The sequence below is a fragment of the Gorilla gorilla genome, chromosome 1 (genome assembly GCF_029281585.2).
Source record: "Gorilla gorilla gorilla isolate KB3781 chromosome 1, NHGRI_mGorGor1-v2.1_pri, whole genome shotgun sequence".
Taxonomy (NCBI): Eukaryota; Metazoa; Chordata; class Mammalia; order Primates; family Hominidae; genus Gorilla; species Gorilla gorilla.
This window is the reverse complement of record NC_073224.2, coordinates 175,787,986-175,807,197: the sequence shown is the minus strand read 5'-3', so window position 1 is coordinate 175,807,197 and position 19,212 is coordinate 175,787,986. Positions and strand designations below refer to the sequence as shown.

The 19,212-nt window shown below is 42.7% G+C and overlaps 1 protein-coding gene and 1 long non-coding RNA gene across 4 annotated transcripts in view; one reads left to right on the top strand and one right to left on the bottom strand.

The window, feature by feature from the left end:
• Positions 1-8,185, top strand: part of ROR1 (receptor tyrosine kinase like orphan receptor 1) — a 406,019-nt gene extending 397,834 nt beyond the window's left edge. For all 3 annotated transcript variants that reach the window (XM_031002544.3, XM_063698055.1, XM_055364815.2), the window contains one exon: positions 4,153-8,185. In XM_031002544.3, the coding sequence (XP_030858404.1) occupies positions 4,153-5,580 (1,428 nt within the window). In that variant the 3' untranslated portion in view covers positions 5,581-8,185. The remainder of the gene's footprint in view (positions 1-4,152) is intronic.
• LOC129527518 (uncharacterized) lies at positions 282-18,751 on the bottom strand. Its single transcript, XR_008672503.2, has 3 exons — positions 18,528-18,751; positions 1,497-1,569; positions 282-295 (listed from the first exon to the last, which is right to left on the bottom strand). It is a non-coding gene; the product is annotated as an uncharacterized lncRNA (long non-coding RNA).
• Positions 18,752-19,212: the final 461 nt, after the last annotated feature.

Below are 19,212 nucleotides of genomic sequence, written 5' to 3'. Positions count from 1 at the left end.
TACACTTTGGGGTAAAATCTACTTTCTTTCACGTGTCTGAACAGGGAGGAAGAACAATTATAATTCCATAGAGTGACCACATACTGAAGGCTAACCTCCTAGCTCTGTGAGGTGGCAGGCCTCTCAGGCTGAGCCTCCAGAGACATTCGGCTTCAATCTGGGATCGCTGGCCAGCAGGCTTCTCTGGTTTCAAACAGAATGCTGTGGCCGAAAAACAGAGAGCCTTGGAGTTGCAAGTGTGGCTCTTTCGGCTCTCCTGAAAATTCTTGATACTTTCTTTAGCCCCTTTCTCCATCTGTAAAATAGCAAAATTAAGCGTTCTGTTTCCAAAGGCAAATATATGAGAACAAATTTGCTTACCTCAGTGGAGGGGAATGCAGCTGGCCTTCTTAGCCACAAAGCCCCAAGGCCATGTGTAGGGCTGGTGCCAAGGTCCTGTCCACCTCTTCCTCTTTTCCCACCTCCAGAAGTTTGGCTGGCTTGCTTCCTTTACCCATCTGCTACCATCCGCTCTTCCACACGAGTTCTTGTTGCCTTCACCTTCATTCACATCTCAGAGGAGCCAGCTACAGGCCACTCAACTTCTCACCCACCCTCAAGCTCCAAAACAAATTCCCTGTCATTTTTAAAGGATTTTTTTTTAAACTAACAACTACAGGAGAACAGAGAAAGATTAACAGGAAGAAAGTTAAACACTCTGGAACTACTTAAGGCTTAAATGGATCTAAATCATTTGCATTACTTTACTTCCTGGATGACTTTCCTAATAAGGATAATAAGAATGATTTAAAGAGCACTTATTAGGTGGGAATTACGTTCATACATCGTTGTATTTAATTCCTACTGCAACAGCTCAAGCTAGATAGTACATTAGTTCATAGATATGGAAACAGAGGTTCAGAAAAGTTAAGAAATTCACCCAAGGTCGGTGATTAATATTATAAGACCTATGCCACAGGATCATGGTGTTAAATAAGTTAATATTTGCTAAGTGCTTAGAACATTATCTGGCACAAAGTAAGTGCTATGTAAGTATTAACTATTATTCATAGAAAGCAGCAGATTCAAAATGCAACCCAGATTTATAGGAGTCTAAAGCTCACTTAGTTTGAATTATGCCATACTGCCTATGGATACGTTTCAAGCAGTGAAGGAGGAGAGGGTATTGGGTTTCTAACTCCTCATTATACCAGCCTAATATTCCATGAGTTTACTTCCTAATTCCCATTTTCCACAGAGAAGTTTTAGTATTCAGTCCCTTAAACTTCTCTATCTCCAAAAGTGTAGAGATCTTATTTTTGTCAAAAAGTAAGTGACGTCTACTTTGCCATTCAAGGAACCTTCACCTAAACTGGATTTATTTACATCATTAGGAAAAGTTCTGGTGGAAATCTCCAATCTTAATGTCATGCAGGAAAAATTCACCTTGAGTTACGCTTGCCAACAAAAGTAAAATCATCTGAGTGCTACAAGACAAAAAAGTAGGGTTGGCTCACCTGGATACCTTTCTCATCACCCACACCTTGCTCTCTCAAAGGAATTCTACAAGCTCCCACAAGAATACAGACCCTAAAAGCAAAAGGAAAAATGGTGGATGGACTTATAATTGCAAAAGATATTTCCTAGTTCAGTAAGATGGGAAGATTTGCCTGTTGTTTTTTTTAAAAAAAAATAGTTATTTAATTTTAAAAAAATAGTAATTTAATAAATTAAATAGTTATTTAATTTAATATATTCACCTGGTTGAAAAATTTTAAAGCATAAAAAAGCATGAAGTGAAAAATCTCTTACCTCTGCCCCCCTTTTTCTAGTTTCTACTTCCATACCCCCAATAATCACTGCTATCTATATCCCAAGTATCCTTTCATAGTTTCTTCTTCCATACCCCCAATAATCACTGCTATCTATTTCCCAAGTATCCTTTCATAGTTTCTTTATGCTTATACAAATAAATATGTTTCATGTGTTCTTTTTCTCCTTCTCTCTTACACAAAAGCAGCACCCAGCATTAACTGTTCTGTTGCTTTTTATTTTTAGCTGAGCAAAGGATTTTGCAGACCTTTCCATACCAGTACATACGAAACGTCCTCATTCTTTTTTTTCAAATGTGGAATATTCTATTTACTAGCTCCACCTTAATTGATTTAATATATTCTCTGTAGGGACATGGAGGTCATTTATAATATTTTGCTATTACAAACAATACTATATTGAATAGAACTAGATCAATAAGATTTAATTTACTGAAAGTTTAAAGCAACACATTACCATTACTTTCAGCACAAGTAAACTTTCTAAAACTCATTTCCAAATATAAACCTCACAAAATCTGCTTTGATGAACAAATAAGACCAATTTATAATGAGACAGTTTATTTGCGTAGAATAATTAATGTTCCAAAATCCCCAATCCCAATTTGTCCTTTTAAGTGAGTATTTTGCTGCAAGTTTATTTACACTTACAATTAGGTTAGTGGGCATTTTGCCCTGGAAAATATCAGCCTAGAACAAATCTAATCATCATGAATTCTAAATTAGTAGAGTTTGGATAAGAGAACTTTTTTACCAAATTATCTAAACTGTTGTTTTAAACTCTGTACAGAGAGCTCTGGATTTCATATGTATTTCAACATTGTCAGTTTCAGTTAGAATTTTCAGGGTAGTATTCTTTTTTAAAAAATAAGGATTTGAAGGATGGCGATTATTTGAAAAATCAGTTGTATGTCAAATGCATTGTTTTTAATACTTTCTTTTTTAACAAATTAAATGAAACATCAGACTAAATTTGAGGTACATTTTAAAATAGTGAAAACATATAACATTATAGACATTTACTTGCCAAGATCACATGTCATGATTCAATACTTATTTTCATTGTGAGCTAATGCCTTCACCCGTCTGTTTTAAGGTCAATTAATAAACAACCCACTTGCGAAGACCTAGGGATATACGTTGGTATGAAGGGCAGTGCTTCCAATAAGATTTCCCTTGAAATCTGGTTGTGAGGACAAAATACATGCATAAAAAGAACAGAAACATCAAGTTGATAATAATAACAAAAAGTTAAATAGTACTTACCATGGGCCAGACATAGGTCTGAGTACTTTACAAACATTAACTCATAGGTCTGAGTGCTTTACAAACATTAACTCATTAAAAGTTTGCAATAACATGGTCAGTACAATTATCATCATCCTATTTTATAGATGAAGGAATTGAGGCACAAAGTTAAATGTTGTATCTGGGGTCACACAGCTGGTAAGTGGAGAAGGCAGGATTCCAACTCAGACTGGCTATGGAGGCCACGTGTGTAACCAGCCACCACACTGCTTTGTGTATGTGGTGGCATTCACAGTAAAGGCAAAAGAGTCTAGCAAAGAAATGACCATAGTGGTCAGGGAAGGTTTTGCGGGAAGTGGGGCCTGAAACAGGCTTTTTAGAAAAGAAAGGATTTAATCAATGGAGAAGACCGCATTTCAGACCTTCCCATCTCTATTGTGAGTACTTCAGAAGGACAGTCTTTTGTTTTGGTTTCTCTTTTAGCACAATAAATATTCTAAGAATGGCAGAACATTGGAGGAACAAAAGTATTAGGCAAGAATGTAAGTGGTTTCAGGAGTGGACATTGAGAAAACCTATTTAACTAAAGTGATGCCATCACACAGAGAAGTAGCAAGGGATCATGTCAGGAAAGTGAGTTAGGACCAGATTACAAATGCTCTGAGTACCAGGCTGTAGCCTCTGCGGTAGTGCTTCTGACACCCTAATCTTCACAGAAACCACGGGGGTCTTGTTAAATGCACATGCGGATTCAGTAGGTCTGAGGTGGGCCCGAGAGTCTGCATCTGCAGTAAGTTTGGGTGATGCTGATGTTGCTGGTCCCCAGACCACAGTTCGAGTACCAAGACTCTAGACAACAGCAAAAAACCATTTTGTGGCTGGGTTGAGGGAAAGGGATAGGGTAGTGATGGAAAGTTGTCTATGGCACCTCCCCTGAGTTGCAGCCAACGATTTGAAAGATATATAGACCTACAATATTTTATTTAATTTGTTTATAGAACCTTTTTCTATATGCCCCATCCCCCCTTTCGAATGCAAAGCTGTCTTGCCTGAAGATATGTTTTAAACCACGTTTTTCCTCTCTTTCATACAGAGCAAGGCTAAAGAGCTGCCTCTTTCTGCTGTACGCTTTATGGAAGAATTGGGTGAGTGTGCCTTTGGAAAAATCTATAAAGGCCATCTCTATCTCCCAGGCATGGACCATGCTCAGCTGGTTGCTATCAAGACCTTGAAAGACTATAACAACCCCCAGCAATGGACAGAATTTCAACAAGAAGCCTCCCTAATGGCAGAACTGCACCACCCCAATATTGTCTGCCTTCTGGGTGCCGTCACTCAGGAACAACCTGTGTGCATGCTTTTTGAGTATATTAATCAGGGGGATCTCCATGAGTTCCTCATCATGCGATCCCCACACTCTGATGTTGGCTGCAGCAGTGATGAAGATGGGACTGTGAAATCCAGCCTGGACCACGGAGATTTTCTGCACATTGCAATTCAGATTGCAGCTGGCATGGAATACCTGTCTAGTCACTTCTTTGTCCACAAGGACCTTGCAGCTCGCAATATTTTAATCGGAGAGCAACTTCATGTAAAGATTTCAGACTTGGGGCTTTCCAGAGAAATTTACTCCGCTGATTACTACAGGGTCCAGAGTAAGTCCTTGCTGCCCATTCGCTGGATGCCCCCTGAAGCCATCATGTATGGCAAATTCTCTTCTGAATCAGATATCTGGTCCTTTGGGGTTGTCTTGTGGGAGATTTTCAGTTTTGGACTCCAGCCATATTATGGATTCAGTAACCAGGAAGTGATTGAGATGGTGAGAAAACGGCAGCTCTTACCATGCTCTGAAGACTGCCCACCCAGAATGTACAGCCTCATGACAGAGTGCTGGAATGAGATTCCTTCCAGGAGACCAAGATTTAAAGATATTCACGTCCGGCTTCGGTCCTGGGAGGGACTCTCAAGTCACACAAGCTCTACTACTCCTTCAGGGGGAAATGCCACCACACAGACAACCTCCCTCAGTGCCAGCCCAGTGAGTAATCTCAGTAACCCCAGATATCCTAATTACATGTTCCCGAGCCAGGGTATTACACCACAGGGCCAGATTGCTGGTTTCATTGGCCCGCCAATACCTCAGAACCAGCGATTCATTCCCATCAATGGATACCCAATACCTCCTGGATATGCAGCGTTTCCAGCTGCCCACTACCAGCCAACAGGTCCTCCCAGAGTGATTCAGCACTGCCCGCCTCCCAAAAGTCGGTCCCCAAGCAGTGCCAGTGGGTCGACTAGCACTGGCCATGTGACTAGCTTGCCCTCATCAGGATCCAATCAGGAAGCAAATATTCCTTTACTACCACACATGTCAATTCCAAATCATCCTGGTGGAATGGGTATCACTGTTTTTGGCAACAAATCTCAAAAACCCTACAAAATTGACTCAAAGCAAGCATCTTTACTAGGAGACACCAATATTCATGGACACACCGAATCTATGATTTCTGCAGAACTGTAAAATGCACAACTTTTGTAAATGTGGTATACAGGACAAACTAGACGGCCGTAGAAAAGATTTATATTCAAATGTTTTTATTAAAGTAAGGTTCTCATTTAGCAGACATCGCAACAAGTACCTTCTGTGAAGTTTGACTGTGTCTTACCAAGCAGGACAGACACTCAGCCAGGAAAAAAAAAAAAAAAACAAGCAAACAAAAACATTGTGGGATGTGCACTCCATTGGAGTGCATGACATGGCATTGGGATTGGAACATGTGGTTTCGAGCACTGAAAGCTGCAAACCAGTGAAGAGGAAAAGAACCTTGTGATTAAATATAAAACCAAAAGTCAAATGGTGCTTTGTGTTTTAGCCTTCAGTCACCATGACTGGTCTCTACCCCAGATGTATATATACCATAGCATTTGTCTACCTGCTGTCTTTTCTTCAGGACAGATGTTCAGGAATTATATTGATTGAATTTAGACTCTGTGCATGTTCTTATGGAAATGATGTTCAGAATCCATGAAGAAACTTCAGGCCAAATTTGAAACCCTGGAGGGAAATGAGCCATAAGAGAAGTATAACAAGCCCTGAAGCCTTCTATGTCGTTGTGCTTCTTTGGGAAGGTGTAGAGTGTGCCTTTTTGTGAATCCTCCTCTGATCATGAGGGCCTTTCCCACAGTTTCTCACAGTGTGTTTACACTGCCCTTGGAATAACACAGCGCATCAGACCATAAGAAGGCTAGATGTGGATGCTAGAATTGATTGTTGGTTGATAGTTCTCTTTGCTGGATTAGGAATGAGGCGCCAAAGGAAGCACAGCCAGGAAAATGGCCCCACAGCCTAGATCAGCATCTGTGGGAAAGGAAAAAGCGTTCCCATGGGGACAGCCCCCATAGGAGTTTTCTGGAACCAGTAACACTGAAAAATAAGTGTGTGGCTACAGATGAGCACGCCTACCCCTTGCAACTCCCTGTTTACAAGTTGTCCGAGGCATTGGAGTGCTTATGGTCAATGGGCTCTAGGAAAGTAGGAAACTCCATCATGATACAAATGTCTAGTAGTTTTAAAGTTTCTCTCCCTTTTTTTCTGTGCTGGAAATGTTCACAGATTTGATTCCCGCCCCAAGAATTACAACAATGTATTCATACAGTCAGTTGGAATCCAAAGGCAATTAATTCTATTTTGCAAAATATGATGGTCTTCCTAAAAAACAAGTACTGAGTTCTCATTTCAAAAGTTACCAAGAACTGAATTCTTTAAACTAGCAAACCGAAGTAACATGACCATTTTTGCCTTAGTGGGAGGTTTCAAATGTGCAGCTCATGGCATTTACCTGCCGACCATCTTTGGCCAAGTTTAGAATTCTTATGCGTTTCAAGTTCTATATAGAAAGTAATTTTACTTTTGATTTTTCTCTTGTTAAAAAAAAAACTCCTTTATTCTAAGAACAATGTCTCAAAGTCTCATTTTTACTTTAAAGGTATAAGAGACTTGTAAAGAGACTTACAGGATATAAAAGTAATTCCTGGAAATGATATTCGATGAGGAGAATGTAAGAGAATGAAAAACACATTGATGTTTTCATTTTTAAAAAATACAACTAGCATGAGAAATCAAGAAAATATGTTTACCAAAATGCATTGCAATTTTCCCAAACCTGAGTCTTCAAATAACAAACATGAACTTACAGGTACTGTGAACTCGAAGAATTGGTTATATCCAGATTTCTGGGAGATAAATTAAAACATATTTTTGTGGCATAAATAAGCTGATTCAGAAGTTACATTTCTTAACTTTAGGTAGAGGAGAATATTTGTATCCTTTTGTTGCTATGCAACTGTTTAATGATGAAGCTTCAAACCACAATTTTGTATATCATATGACAATCAATTGTTTTCCAAGAATATTTATTATTTTAAGTACACAATTTCAGTGAATCTGAGTTTTTCTAGGAGTCCCTTAAAGGGAAATTAGCATTCCATGAGCCAGTAAAATACCTACTCTGGTAAAACATTATTATGGTTAAAAAGTAAATTCAAGTTAGTTTTTTATAAAGAACTATAACATTTATTTTAAACATTTTATAATAACTGAAAACATTAAAGTGAGCAAATGAAATTTCAAAACCACTTGTAATAATGTATTTTATAATCGCACTGTGATACTATATAACACAGTCTCTTTTGTATTAAAATAGTATTTTTTTCACAAACTGAAAAATATCTTTTCCTTTGTTGACAATGTTTTGTAAGATGACTTTATTTTCAGATCTTTTTCTCCTTTTTTGCACAAAACTATACTTATGGTTTGTGTCACAGAAGTGAAAATATATCTTTGCATTTTTATATCTGGTCTGTTTTTCTTGTTTCCTTTGTTTTTAACTTGATATAGATTTTCTTCAAATATATAATGGCAATTTTCAGATATCTCACCTTACCATATCTTTCCTTATTTTCACTGCATGCATTTAATCACTGTATTACTTAATGTTTGGTTTGTTATTATGGGCATTTCAAATAGACAAGCATTGAATTGTAATGACAAAAAGGCTATTTTATATTAAGGATATATGCATTTGTATTTCACACACCAGAGATGATATTAAACACTGATTATTTTATGCTGCTGTTTATTAAAAATGTTTACTATAAAATAGTATTTCCTGAATATTGCTGTCATAGAGGTATTTGAGGATTTTAATATTTACATTTTATAGAAAGAGGAATCACAATTCCTATTTGCTGTTATTTCATTAAAAATTTTTTTTTTCAGTAGGCTTTTAAAACAGACTTGGGCATTATTTTGCTAGCAACCATAGGTGGAGAGGGGAATCCTAATGATTTCATAACTGAATACTATCCACCTATATATGGCAAGCTTTGAATTTTTAAAATCAAAATAATATATTGAATAGTTGCAACCAATGGAATATAAAAAATATTTGATTTTAAGAATATAGTTGCATCATTTTCTGCCTTGATGTTTCCATATAATCTTAGATATCAAAAGTCACCTCTTTGGACTCTAAAGAAGAAGAGGCTGTGTACATCTTATGCCCAACTTAGCTTCCAAACGTATTGATAAAATAAATGGGGCCATTTAATTGTCACAACTTATCTTTATGACCTTATTTGCCCAAAAGAAAGAGTTCCTCATCTGGCAATTAATACACACAGTCAAGGAAAATGAGTACCATAATGAAAGTTCAAAGAAGTTGTCCATATCTGCTATTTAACACAGAAAGGAATACAATAAAACCTTTAGGGCCTTATCCATCTGTTTCAGGTACAGCTCTTGTCACCACCTCAACAATCAAACTCAATAAAGCAATCCCTTCACATGGCAGTGAGATCCGTGTCAGGCTGGGTTTCTCCCTCTCACTTGAATTCCTCAGCCTGCCTTTTACCCCCATTTCCTTCTTTTATCTCCCAGCTCTTGACCCTGCCGCCATCCCCAATCCCTTCAACTCTGAGATTCCCTTAATTCCCTAATCACCAACATCTGCAAACTCCTAGCATCACCTTCCCATAATGCCTACTACAATACTGAATAAAGAGGAGCTCTTTTATCCACACATCTTCTAAGATGATTACCTATCCCAGTACTTCTCAAAGTGTGGTTCCCAGAGCAAAGAAACAGCGGCACCCTGGAACTGATTAGAAATGCTAATTATCAAGCCCTACTTTGAAGTACTAAATCAAGGGATCCACGGGAGATGCTAGGGGTGAAGTTCATCCTCTTAATTTAGACAGCTTTTTCTTTTTTTCAGCTAATAGCTCAAATGCTAAAGAGGAAATTCTGGGGATGAGACCCAGAAATTTGTGTTTTAGCAAGCCTCACATGATTCTGATATACTGTAAAGATCAAGAACTGACTTAATTTAAAGGCACAGGGGTGGGTGATCATTACATTCTTTTGTTTGTTTGTTTGTTTGTTTGAGATGGAGTCTCACTCTGTCACCCAGGCTGGAGTCCACTGGCGCCATCTCAGCTCACTGCAAGCTCAGCCTACCAGGTTCACGCCATTCTCCTGCCTCAGCCTCCCGAGTAGCTGGGACTACAGGCACTCGCCACCGCGCCTGGCTAATTTTTTATATTTTTAGTAGAGACGGGGTTTCACCATGTTAGCCATGATGGTCTCGATCTCCTGACCTTGTGATCTGCCCGCCTCAGCCTCCCAAAGTGCTGGGATTACAGGCGTGAGACACCGTGCCAGGCCGATCATTACATTCCTAGTAATGTGCACGTAAGCATTTAATAACATTTTAGCCCCTTTATTCCCCTTTAAAGAAAATCAAGTTTTACTGTAAAATTCAGCACTAAAAGCTGTTTGTGTTAGCCATTTGACAATTAGCTATATTTTTTGAAGTTGTTCCCTCGGATAGAAAACTGACAACATGTAGTCTTTGTCAAGAAGATATTCCTCATCCAGTTCACCTGAGACCTAAATTCTTGGATAGTGGCCAAATGCTTTTTCCTTCATATGGACAAACTCAAAGAAGTTGGTCTCTTAGTACGCGTTTTTTTGACCCATGAACTGATGACTGACAAAACAAAACAAAACAAAAATCCCTTCTATGTTGCAACTTAACAAAGTTAAGGTCAAGGATAGGCTGGTCTTTGGGAGGAGGGATAGGCTCAGCCCTAGTAAGCATCAAGCAGGAAGCTGCTGCAGGGGCTCCCCTCCCTCCCTTGCACTTCCTGTGATGCCCTGACCCAGCTGGCTGGATGCAGACACCTGTGGCTTGTTCTGCTGTTTTCCTTGGCCAGCTGGAATCCATCATCAGTCCCTGGCCGGCCATGAGTGCTCTTCTGCCCGGACTTTGCTCTCCTCTGCCTTTAAAGGGCTGAAAGCTCTGAGGAAGGACAGAAAGAGGGATCCAAGGGAGGTTCTGGGGTGCAGTTCATACTCTTCTTAATTTATACGCATTTTTTTTCAGCCAATAGCTCTAATGCTAAAGAGGAAGTGCCAGATTAGAGGAGAAAGAACAAGGGAGCACACACAAGAAAGGGTTTTTGCAGCCAAAATATGACTGCATTGAAGTTTGTTACCATAAATGCCAACGGTAACAGGACACTGTTAGCTCAAGAAAAGGAGAGTCTTACAAACCATCAAAGCACTCAAGGTCAATGTAATCCTCTGGGAAATTAGGCTGGGAAGGCTTAAAAATATAGACATATAGAGGGAGAAGGTCTGCTGACATATTTGTGACTAGTTGAATCTTAAGCACGTATGAATTGCTTACTCACAAATGAGTACCATAACATTTGCTGACCGGGATTGGCAAGATACCTTACCAAATGACTATGTTAGTAAATACAGTCATGCGTTACTTAACGAAGGGGATACATTCTGAGAAATGTCCTTAGGTGATTTCGTCACTGTGCAAACATTATGGTGTACAATTACACACACATAGTACAGACTACTACAAACCTAGGCTACATAGAGTATGGCCTACTGCTCCCAAGCTACAAACCTGTACAGCATGTTACAGTACTGAATACTGTAGGCAACGGTAATACAATGGCAAGTATTTGTGAATCTAAGCACTTATCATGAATGGAGCTTGTAAAACTGGAAGTTGCTCTGGGTGAGTCAGTGAGTGAGTGGTGGGTGAAGTGGTGGGTATTGTACACTACTGTAGACTTTATAAACACTGTACACTTAAACTACACTAAATTTATTTTAAAATTCTTCAATTGTAAATTAACCTTTTGATTTATGAACTTTTTATTTTAACTTTTTGACTCTTGTAATAACACTTAGCTTCAAACACGTATAGCTGCACAAAAATATTTTTTATATCTTTATAAGCTTTTTTCTATTTTTGGTTTTTTAAATTTACTTTTTAAACTTTTTTGTTAAAAACTGAGATACAAGGCCGGGCGCAGTGGCTCACACCTGTAATCCCAGCACTTTGGGAGGCCGAGGCCGGTGGATCATGAGGTCAGGAGATTGAGACCATCCTGGCTAACACGGTGAAACCCCGTCTCTACTAAAAATACAAAAAAATTAGCCTGGTGTGGTGGCGGACGCCTGTAGTCCCAGCTACTCGGGAGGCTGAGGCAGGAGAATGGCATGAACCCGGGAGGCAGAGCTTGCAGTGAGCCGAGATAGTGCCACTGCACTCTGGCCTGGGCGAAAGAGCGAGACTCCGTCTCAAAAAAAAAAAAAAAAAAATACTGAGATACAAACAGACACTAGCCTAGGCCTACACAGGATTAGGATCATCAGTAACGCTGTCTTCCACCCCCACATCTTGTCCCACTGGAAGATCTTCAAGGACGATAGCACACATGGAGCTGTCATCTCCTGTAACAGTGCCTTCTTCCGGAATTCCTCCTGAGGGATCTGCCTGAAGCTGTTTACAGTTAACTTTTTGTTTTTAATAAGTAGAAGGAGTACAATCTAAAATAACAATCAAAAGTATAGTACAGCAAGTACATAAGCCACTAACATAGTTGTTTATTATTATCAAGTATTGTGTACTATACATAATTGTATGTGCTATACTTTTATGCAACTGGCAGCACAGTACGTTTGTTTATACCAGCATCACCACAAATGTGAGTAATGCATTGCACTCACAATGTTACGATGGCTATGACATCACTAGGTGATAGGAATTTTTCAGCTCCATTAGTATCTTTTGGGACTACCGTTTTAAATGTGGCCTGTTGTTGACTGGAATGTCATTATGCTGTGTGTTACTGAACTGAATTCTTACCTAATAATGCTTAAGAGAAAGGCCCCTCTTTAAAATTAGATGGGACGTTACTTACACTTTGAAAAAGGACAGTATCTTGACATCCTGAAATAAAGATAATTCAGATAATATTCAATTTGAAGGAAAGCAGTTTTAAATGTCAATCTTCATGGACTTGTGCTCCCAATTGTAAATCCAAACACACACAAAACAACAGAACTACCTACACAAAGCCATAGATGGATGCTTAAGCTCTGCCCAACCATACGGGCATACGGACCTTGCATCAGAAATAGGTCCAGGACAGACCCCATCCTATGGCAGGTGCTCCTTACCTACTGCAGTCCTTGGGCATTAGAAAAAAATTAGTCCAGTTATCATTTGGGCCTATTTTAACACAATTCCCTGAAAGGCTTCTTTTGGGTCTACACGCATTAAAATCACTTAAAAGGGACTGAAACTCCCTAATGGCATAACCTAGGTAGTTTACCAAGAGTCAGTCTAATAAGACTAAAACTAATATTCAGACAAAATGACAGTTTAGGACTTATTTTTCATTCCAGAGTTCACTGGAATTGACTTTAACTGATCGATTTCAAACAGATCAATTCCAAATTGGCCAATGTTGATTGTGTTGGTCAGCTTGGCTGCAGTAATAACTCCAAAATCTCAGTGGCTTGCCTTTCAAGAGCAAATGATTATTTCTCACTCATGTCTATCAGCAGAGTTGGTCTGCTGCAGTGGCCCTGTCTCCAGGTCTCTGAAGGACAAAGTGTTCTCATGACAGAGGAAAACAGCAAGAGCAGAACTGAAACACAAGCACTCAAAAACTTCTGTGCAGACAAGTCAGATGTCACATCCTCTCGGTCAACACAAATTCTGAGGCCAAACCTGACTGCAGAACATGGACATATCTCCACCTGCAGAGAGGTACAGACAGTTGCATAGTCATAAGCAGGAATATAGAATCTTCTTGCAGGGAAGGAAGTGAATAGTTGGGAACAATAATATGATCCCCCAGGCAGCTGAATCCCTGAGTGAATAGAGGCTGTGTAGCAAACCCAGGTGGAAGGAAAATGGCTGTGCTTTAGTCAGGGGTAGGTTGAGGCGGCCTTCTGGTACAGCATGAATCAGCGGGTTTGGAGCACAGGTGCACACCCCCGCATGTTATGTAACCATGCCACATGAGGCGCATTAGGTGATTACCCATGTGAGCTTGTGCTTGGCTCAGAGCCGCTATTGTCTGTAAAATCTCTTAACTACACTGCTAACGCTGTACATACAGCTCACTCATGCCCAGAAAGAGTAAAGCCATGTCAAAACTCTAAAATTCCTCGAGTGTTTTTCCAGCTACCTGCCACTCACCCACCAACTCCCCTCGGACTTCAATTAGAACCTGATAATTGGCGTCACAAACAGGATCCTGAGGTGAGTGAGCCTTTTGTCCCCTCTGATTCTGGGTCGGCCATGTGGCCACAACAGGGGTTGTGGTACCCGGTGGCAGCTGTGCTGCTCAGACAGGCTCCAGTGGAAGGAAACCTGGGTGGCAGTAGATGGGTCTGCCACGAGCATGGAGAAGGTGCTGAAGCAGTGGAAGCACAGAACACCAAGAAGGAGCAGGCTTTTGCCCGCAGAGTTGGATGGGCATTTTTGACTGTGCTACAAGAAGTACACACCCAGTCCCTGAGGGATGCAGCACAGGTCAGGGCACTCCAGGCACAGGCGGGTCACCTAGCACCCGGCTACACAGCTCAGAAAAAGAGTTAGAAGCTGCCGTGAATGGGGACTTCTAGGTGCAGGCAGGGCACTTGGAGGCTGGCTACAGAGCTTGGAAAAGTAATTCGAGGCTGCTGTGAATCCAGGCCTGGGTCTGTTGTCTCGGCTGGAGACACCCCACTTAGTCTGATACCAAGGAGGAAGAACCTCCGTTGTGGGCTTGCCCAGTGGTTCATCAGAAGGTAGATCATGAAGAGCCATTGAGGCCCCAAGGGCAGGCTCAGGGACCCCCCCACCATAACACAACATACTTCATATACTGCTTGTACCCCAACTGAGTTGCAGGAATTAGGCAAGCAGTGCCACAGCATCCAGGGCAAACTCTGCCCGCATGGATGCTTTGTTTGTGGAATGAGGGAGCAGGTAGTATCTCCTATTCCATGTCTGAGATGGAAAAGCTGGTCTATATCATGACTCACCCCTCCCTCTGTCAGCAGCTGCAAGTAAGTAGGCGGTTGGCACAAGGGCAAGGTGACCACACCCTGACTGAGTGGCTAAGGGCAGCCATATGGACTGTGTGGAATGATGCCGGTGAAATACCCAAAACCATGAGTAAATGGCAGTCGTATACCGATTTGGTGCAAGTCATCTGGGAGATGGGTATGCAGCAGGCTATGTTTGGCCTGAATACCCAGGGGCCAGATGATGAAAGTTTCACCTCCCACATGAGGGATCTCTTGTTGAGTTCTGCCCCACTGAGTGCCTTTGGCTTCCTAGCTGCTGTCCTCACTCGGTACATAGGGCGCAGCGTACATGAAGTGACCACTGCTATGGCAGGTCTCAGGCAAGCTGAAGACCATCCACAGGACTGAGGGGTCTGTGCCATAAAGAAGGGGAAGATGCTCCACCTGAAGGGTGCCCCACCATGGGAGAAAAGGGCCCCAATGAGTGACACACACAGATGTGGATAGATTTGATTTTGGCCAGGGTTGACTGAGGGAAAATCCATAAGCAGCCCAGTGAAGGACTCTTAACTTTGTGGAGACAGTTGTCTCCGGAGCAGCAATTCCAGAAAATGTCCAAGGGGGAGAAGGACATTGCTGTGTGACCCAGTCCCGTCCAGGCGCTTCAGCTTAAAGACTACTTGCTGCAACCAGGCAGAAATGTAGAGCCTTTTCTCTTCGATTAGGGAACTGGCCAAGGTGCCCAGCCTGGGGGGACACCAAACAACCAGAGGCCACATGTGGAATTAGCGATCCAATGTACAGTGGGTGCCAGCACTAGTGGATACTGGTGCCAATGGCAGCCTTGTTTATAGGAACCCAAATAAGTCTCTGGGCAAACCTGCTTACATTGATGGTTATGGAGGCTGGTCAGTGAAAGTGAAACCTGTATCTCTGCACCTTGGCATTGGCCGTTTGGCTCTCCGTTTACATACTGTGTGTATCTCTCCCACATCTGAATACATTCTGGGGGTGGACATTTTCCATGGCCTGGTGTTACAAAGTATGGCCGCGGAATTCAGGCTGTGAGTGCATGTGGTGAAGCCAGTGCTGCGTGGACATACGCATCACCAGCCTCAGGTCCTACCACAACCCCAATAGGTTACTTCCACCCATCAATACCATTTGCTGGGTGGGCATACAGAGATAACTGAGACAATTAAGATGTGGGAGGAGGTGCAGATAGTGCATGGCACCCACAGCCCCTACAATTCTCCAGTGTGGCCAGTTAGAAAGCCTGATGGAACTTGGCAGATGGTGGTGGACTATCAGAAACTGCATAAATTAACACTCCCTTTGCATGCAGCTGTACCATCAATCATGGATTTGATGGACCATTTGACGATGGAACTGGGACAGTACCACTATGTAGTGGACTTGGCCAATGCATTTTTCTCCATAGAAATTGCTCCAGAGAACCAGAACAGTTCACCTTCTCGTGGAAAGGGCAACGGTGGACTTTTACAGTGTTGCCACAGGGCTATGTGCATAGCCTCACCATATGTCATGGTCTAGTTGCCACGGATTTAGCCACCTGACAATGTCAGAAGGGGTCTGCCTATTGCATTATATTACTGATATTAGGTTAACCTCTGATTCTCTTGCAGATTTAGAAGCGGTGATGCCCCTTTTGCGGCAACATTTGGCAGCATGCGGTTGGGCTGTCAATGAATCCAAGGTCCAAGGGCCTGGATTATCTGCCAGATTCTTGGGAGTTATCTGGTTGGGTAAGACAAAGGCCATCCCAGAGGCTATTATTGATAAGATTCAGGCATATCCCTGGCCCACCACGGTGAAGCAGCTGTAAACTTTTGTGGGACATTGTTGTGGGATATTGTTGGACATCTGTGCCCCATTTAGCTTAGATGATAAAACTGTTGCATGGTTAATAAAAAAGGGACCTACTTGGGATTGGGATGATGCAGCTGAGACCACCTTCCTGGCAGCCAAATGGGCTATTCAGCAGGCACAAGCCCTACGGGTAGTTGACCAGGGGTGCCTGTTTGAGTTGGTATGCATGTGACCACAGATGGCTTCAGCTGGGGCCTGTGGCAGCACGTGGAGTGCTTGAGAACGCCAGTAGGCTTTTAGTCCCAACTATGGAAGGGAGTTGAGCTCTGGTATTCCTTGATAAAGAAACAGCTAGCAGCTGTGTATGCTGCCCTTCAGGCTTGTGAGAGTGTGACAGGATGGGCTGCAGTCATCATGCAGATGACTTACCTAATAGCAGAATAGGATGGGTACATTCATGGGTAATGACCTCCTGGACTGGGATGGCTCAGACATCCACTTTGCCAAAGTGAGGTGCCTACTTGGAGCAGTGGAGAACGCTGAGTACAAGTCCCTTAGCAGCAGAGTTGCAAGAGGTCTTAAAACCTGAACCTGTAGTCCTAATGTAAGATAAGGCCATGGGGCCTGAGGTGCCCCTAGACCCTGAGCCTTCACTGTTTAAGGGTGTCCCCCTATTCCCGATGGGTCATGGTACACAGATGGGTCTAGCCGAGGTGCTACTGCTGCCTGGACTGCTGTTGCAGTCCAACCTAGTACTGACACCGTATGGTTTGAAACCAGGTATGGACAAAGTAGCCAATGGGCTGAACTTAGAGTAGTATGGATGGTGATCACCAAGGAGGTGACACCTATAGTTATCTGTATCGGTAGCTGGGCAGTCTATCAAGGCTTAACCTTATAGTTAACTACCTGGAAAATACAAAAGGGGTTAGTCAGCCACTGACCCATTTGGGGCCAAGTCATGTGGCAAGACCTTTGGGAAATGGGTCATCAGAAAGAGGTAACGCTTTATCATGTCTCAGGCCATATGCCTTTCACTACCCCCGGCAATGATGAGGCAGATGCCTTGGTTGAGATCCGATGGTTAGTCAGCACCAACATGAGATGTGGCCTTGTGGCTACACTGGAAACTGGGACATGCCGGGGGGTGAACTGATGCAACGGGTCAATAAGCATTGGGGTCTATTCCTGCCCAAGCAAGACATTTGAGAGGCTTGTCAGAAATGCCTGGCATATGCTCAGGCACACCCTAAATGGAGGCAGGGGCCCAATGTTACACAACAAACGACAATAGGGTGAGTGCCCTTGACCAAGTGGCAAGCAGATTACATTAGGCTGCTGCTGAAGTTGCAAGGGTATATGCATGTGTTAACAGCTGTGGACACAGTCATGAGCCTGTTATTCACCACGCTTGCAGAATGGCCAACCAACAGAACACCATCCAGGTCCTGCAACACTTATATGCCCTGTATGATTGCCCTCTGGCTGTTGAGAGTGATAAGAGAACACATATCACTGGATAACAGGCACAAAAATCAGCATAACAAGTGGACATAAAGTGGGGATTCCATGTACTATATAACCCGCAAGCTGCACATATAATTGAGTGGTATAAGAGGCTCTTAAAGAATGGGTTATGCTTGCATGTCACACCCCTGTCTTTGTGGGGCTGGAGTTCCAGGCTGGACCTGCTACTTCAATCCTTGAATTAACAGCCACAGAAAGTTGGCCCAGCTCTGGTGGTGGCTTTGTTACACTGGGCCACCATCCCCATCCGGTTGCCGATACATACCAAGGATGACCTCCTCCAACCAGGTATGGGGATGAACAGTAACCTGTTGTTACCAGCCCCAATGCCCTTGAAGCAGGGGAACAGAAAACCTGGCTGTGGCCATGGACCCTCCAAGCCCCCCACTGCCAGTGGTTGGCCATCGTAGCTCCCTGGGGGTAGGGCATACACTATGACTTGCATGTCACTCCTTGGGTATTCAATACATGGCCCCTGCAGTTGACTGTTTGTAGGGGAATGGCCAGGGAAGGAACCCTCCTCCAGGGAATATATGTATTGCTTGTGTGACCTATTATGAGTTCCCCTGTGACTTTGGCACAGACACAGGACTCAAAAGAACCATGGGGAGCTGAGAAGGTGTGGTACCATCACCCAGGGCAAAATCCCTTGTTGGCTGCATTGCTATCCAGGGATGAAAGGTTAGCCTGTATTTTGCTTGAGAGATGTGATTTACCTCTGTTGGTGCCTATGCCTGCTCTGTCATTTCAACCACAAGTTAACATGCTCCAACTGCATCATGAACTGGGCCCACACGTAGGCTGAGGTGACCAATATTTCCAACTGTTGGCTCTGCACCACTCTTCCAGCAGCAGTTGTGGACAGCTTGCCTTGGCACATGCATTCAGTGTCTGCAGAGAACTGGACATGGCTGGAGACTTGGGGTCCCATGGCTGACACCTGGAACGCAATGCAGCAAGCTTTGGACAAAAGACACTGCAAGACCCATGGCACACACACCCCTGGCTGGCCTGTAGCATTTATGATGGGTGGGGCTGGCTAGTGGGGGAACATGTAGTACCCCTAGCCTAGGCACCGCGGTGCATAGAGCAACACTGGGGTAACACCACTGCGGGATAGGAACCTGTCATGGCCTGTGTAAACATAATACATGTCACTCCACTGAAGTTATGGTGGGGATTCCTAGGCTCTGGCCTATGCTGGGCCCTAACTGTCATAAGTAGCATAACTGGGATCCTAGTAGTGAGCTATTGCTCTCTGTATTGTTGTTTGAGCTATGGATTCAGGGCTCCGCCCTATGGGCATGTGTCCCTGCCCAGAGGATGCCCTCAGCCTAGCTGGTGGAGTGTAAGGGAAATGGCTGTGCTTCACTCAGAAGTAGGCCAAGGCCGCCTTCTAGT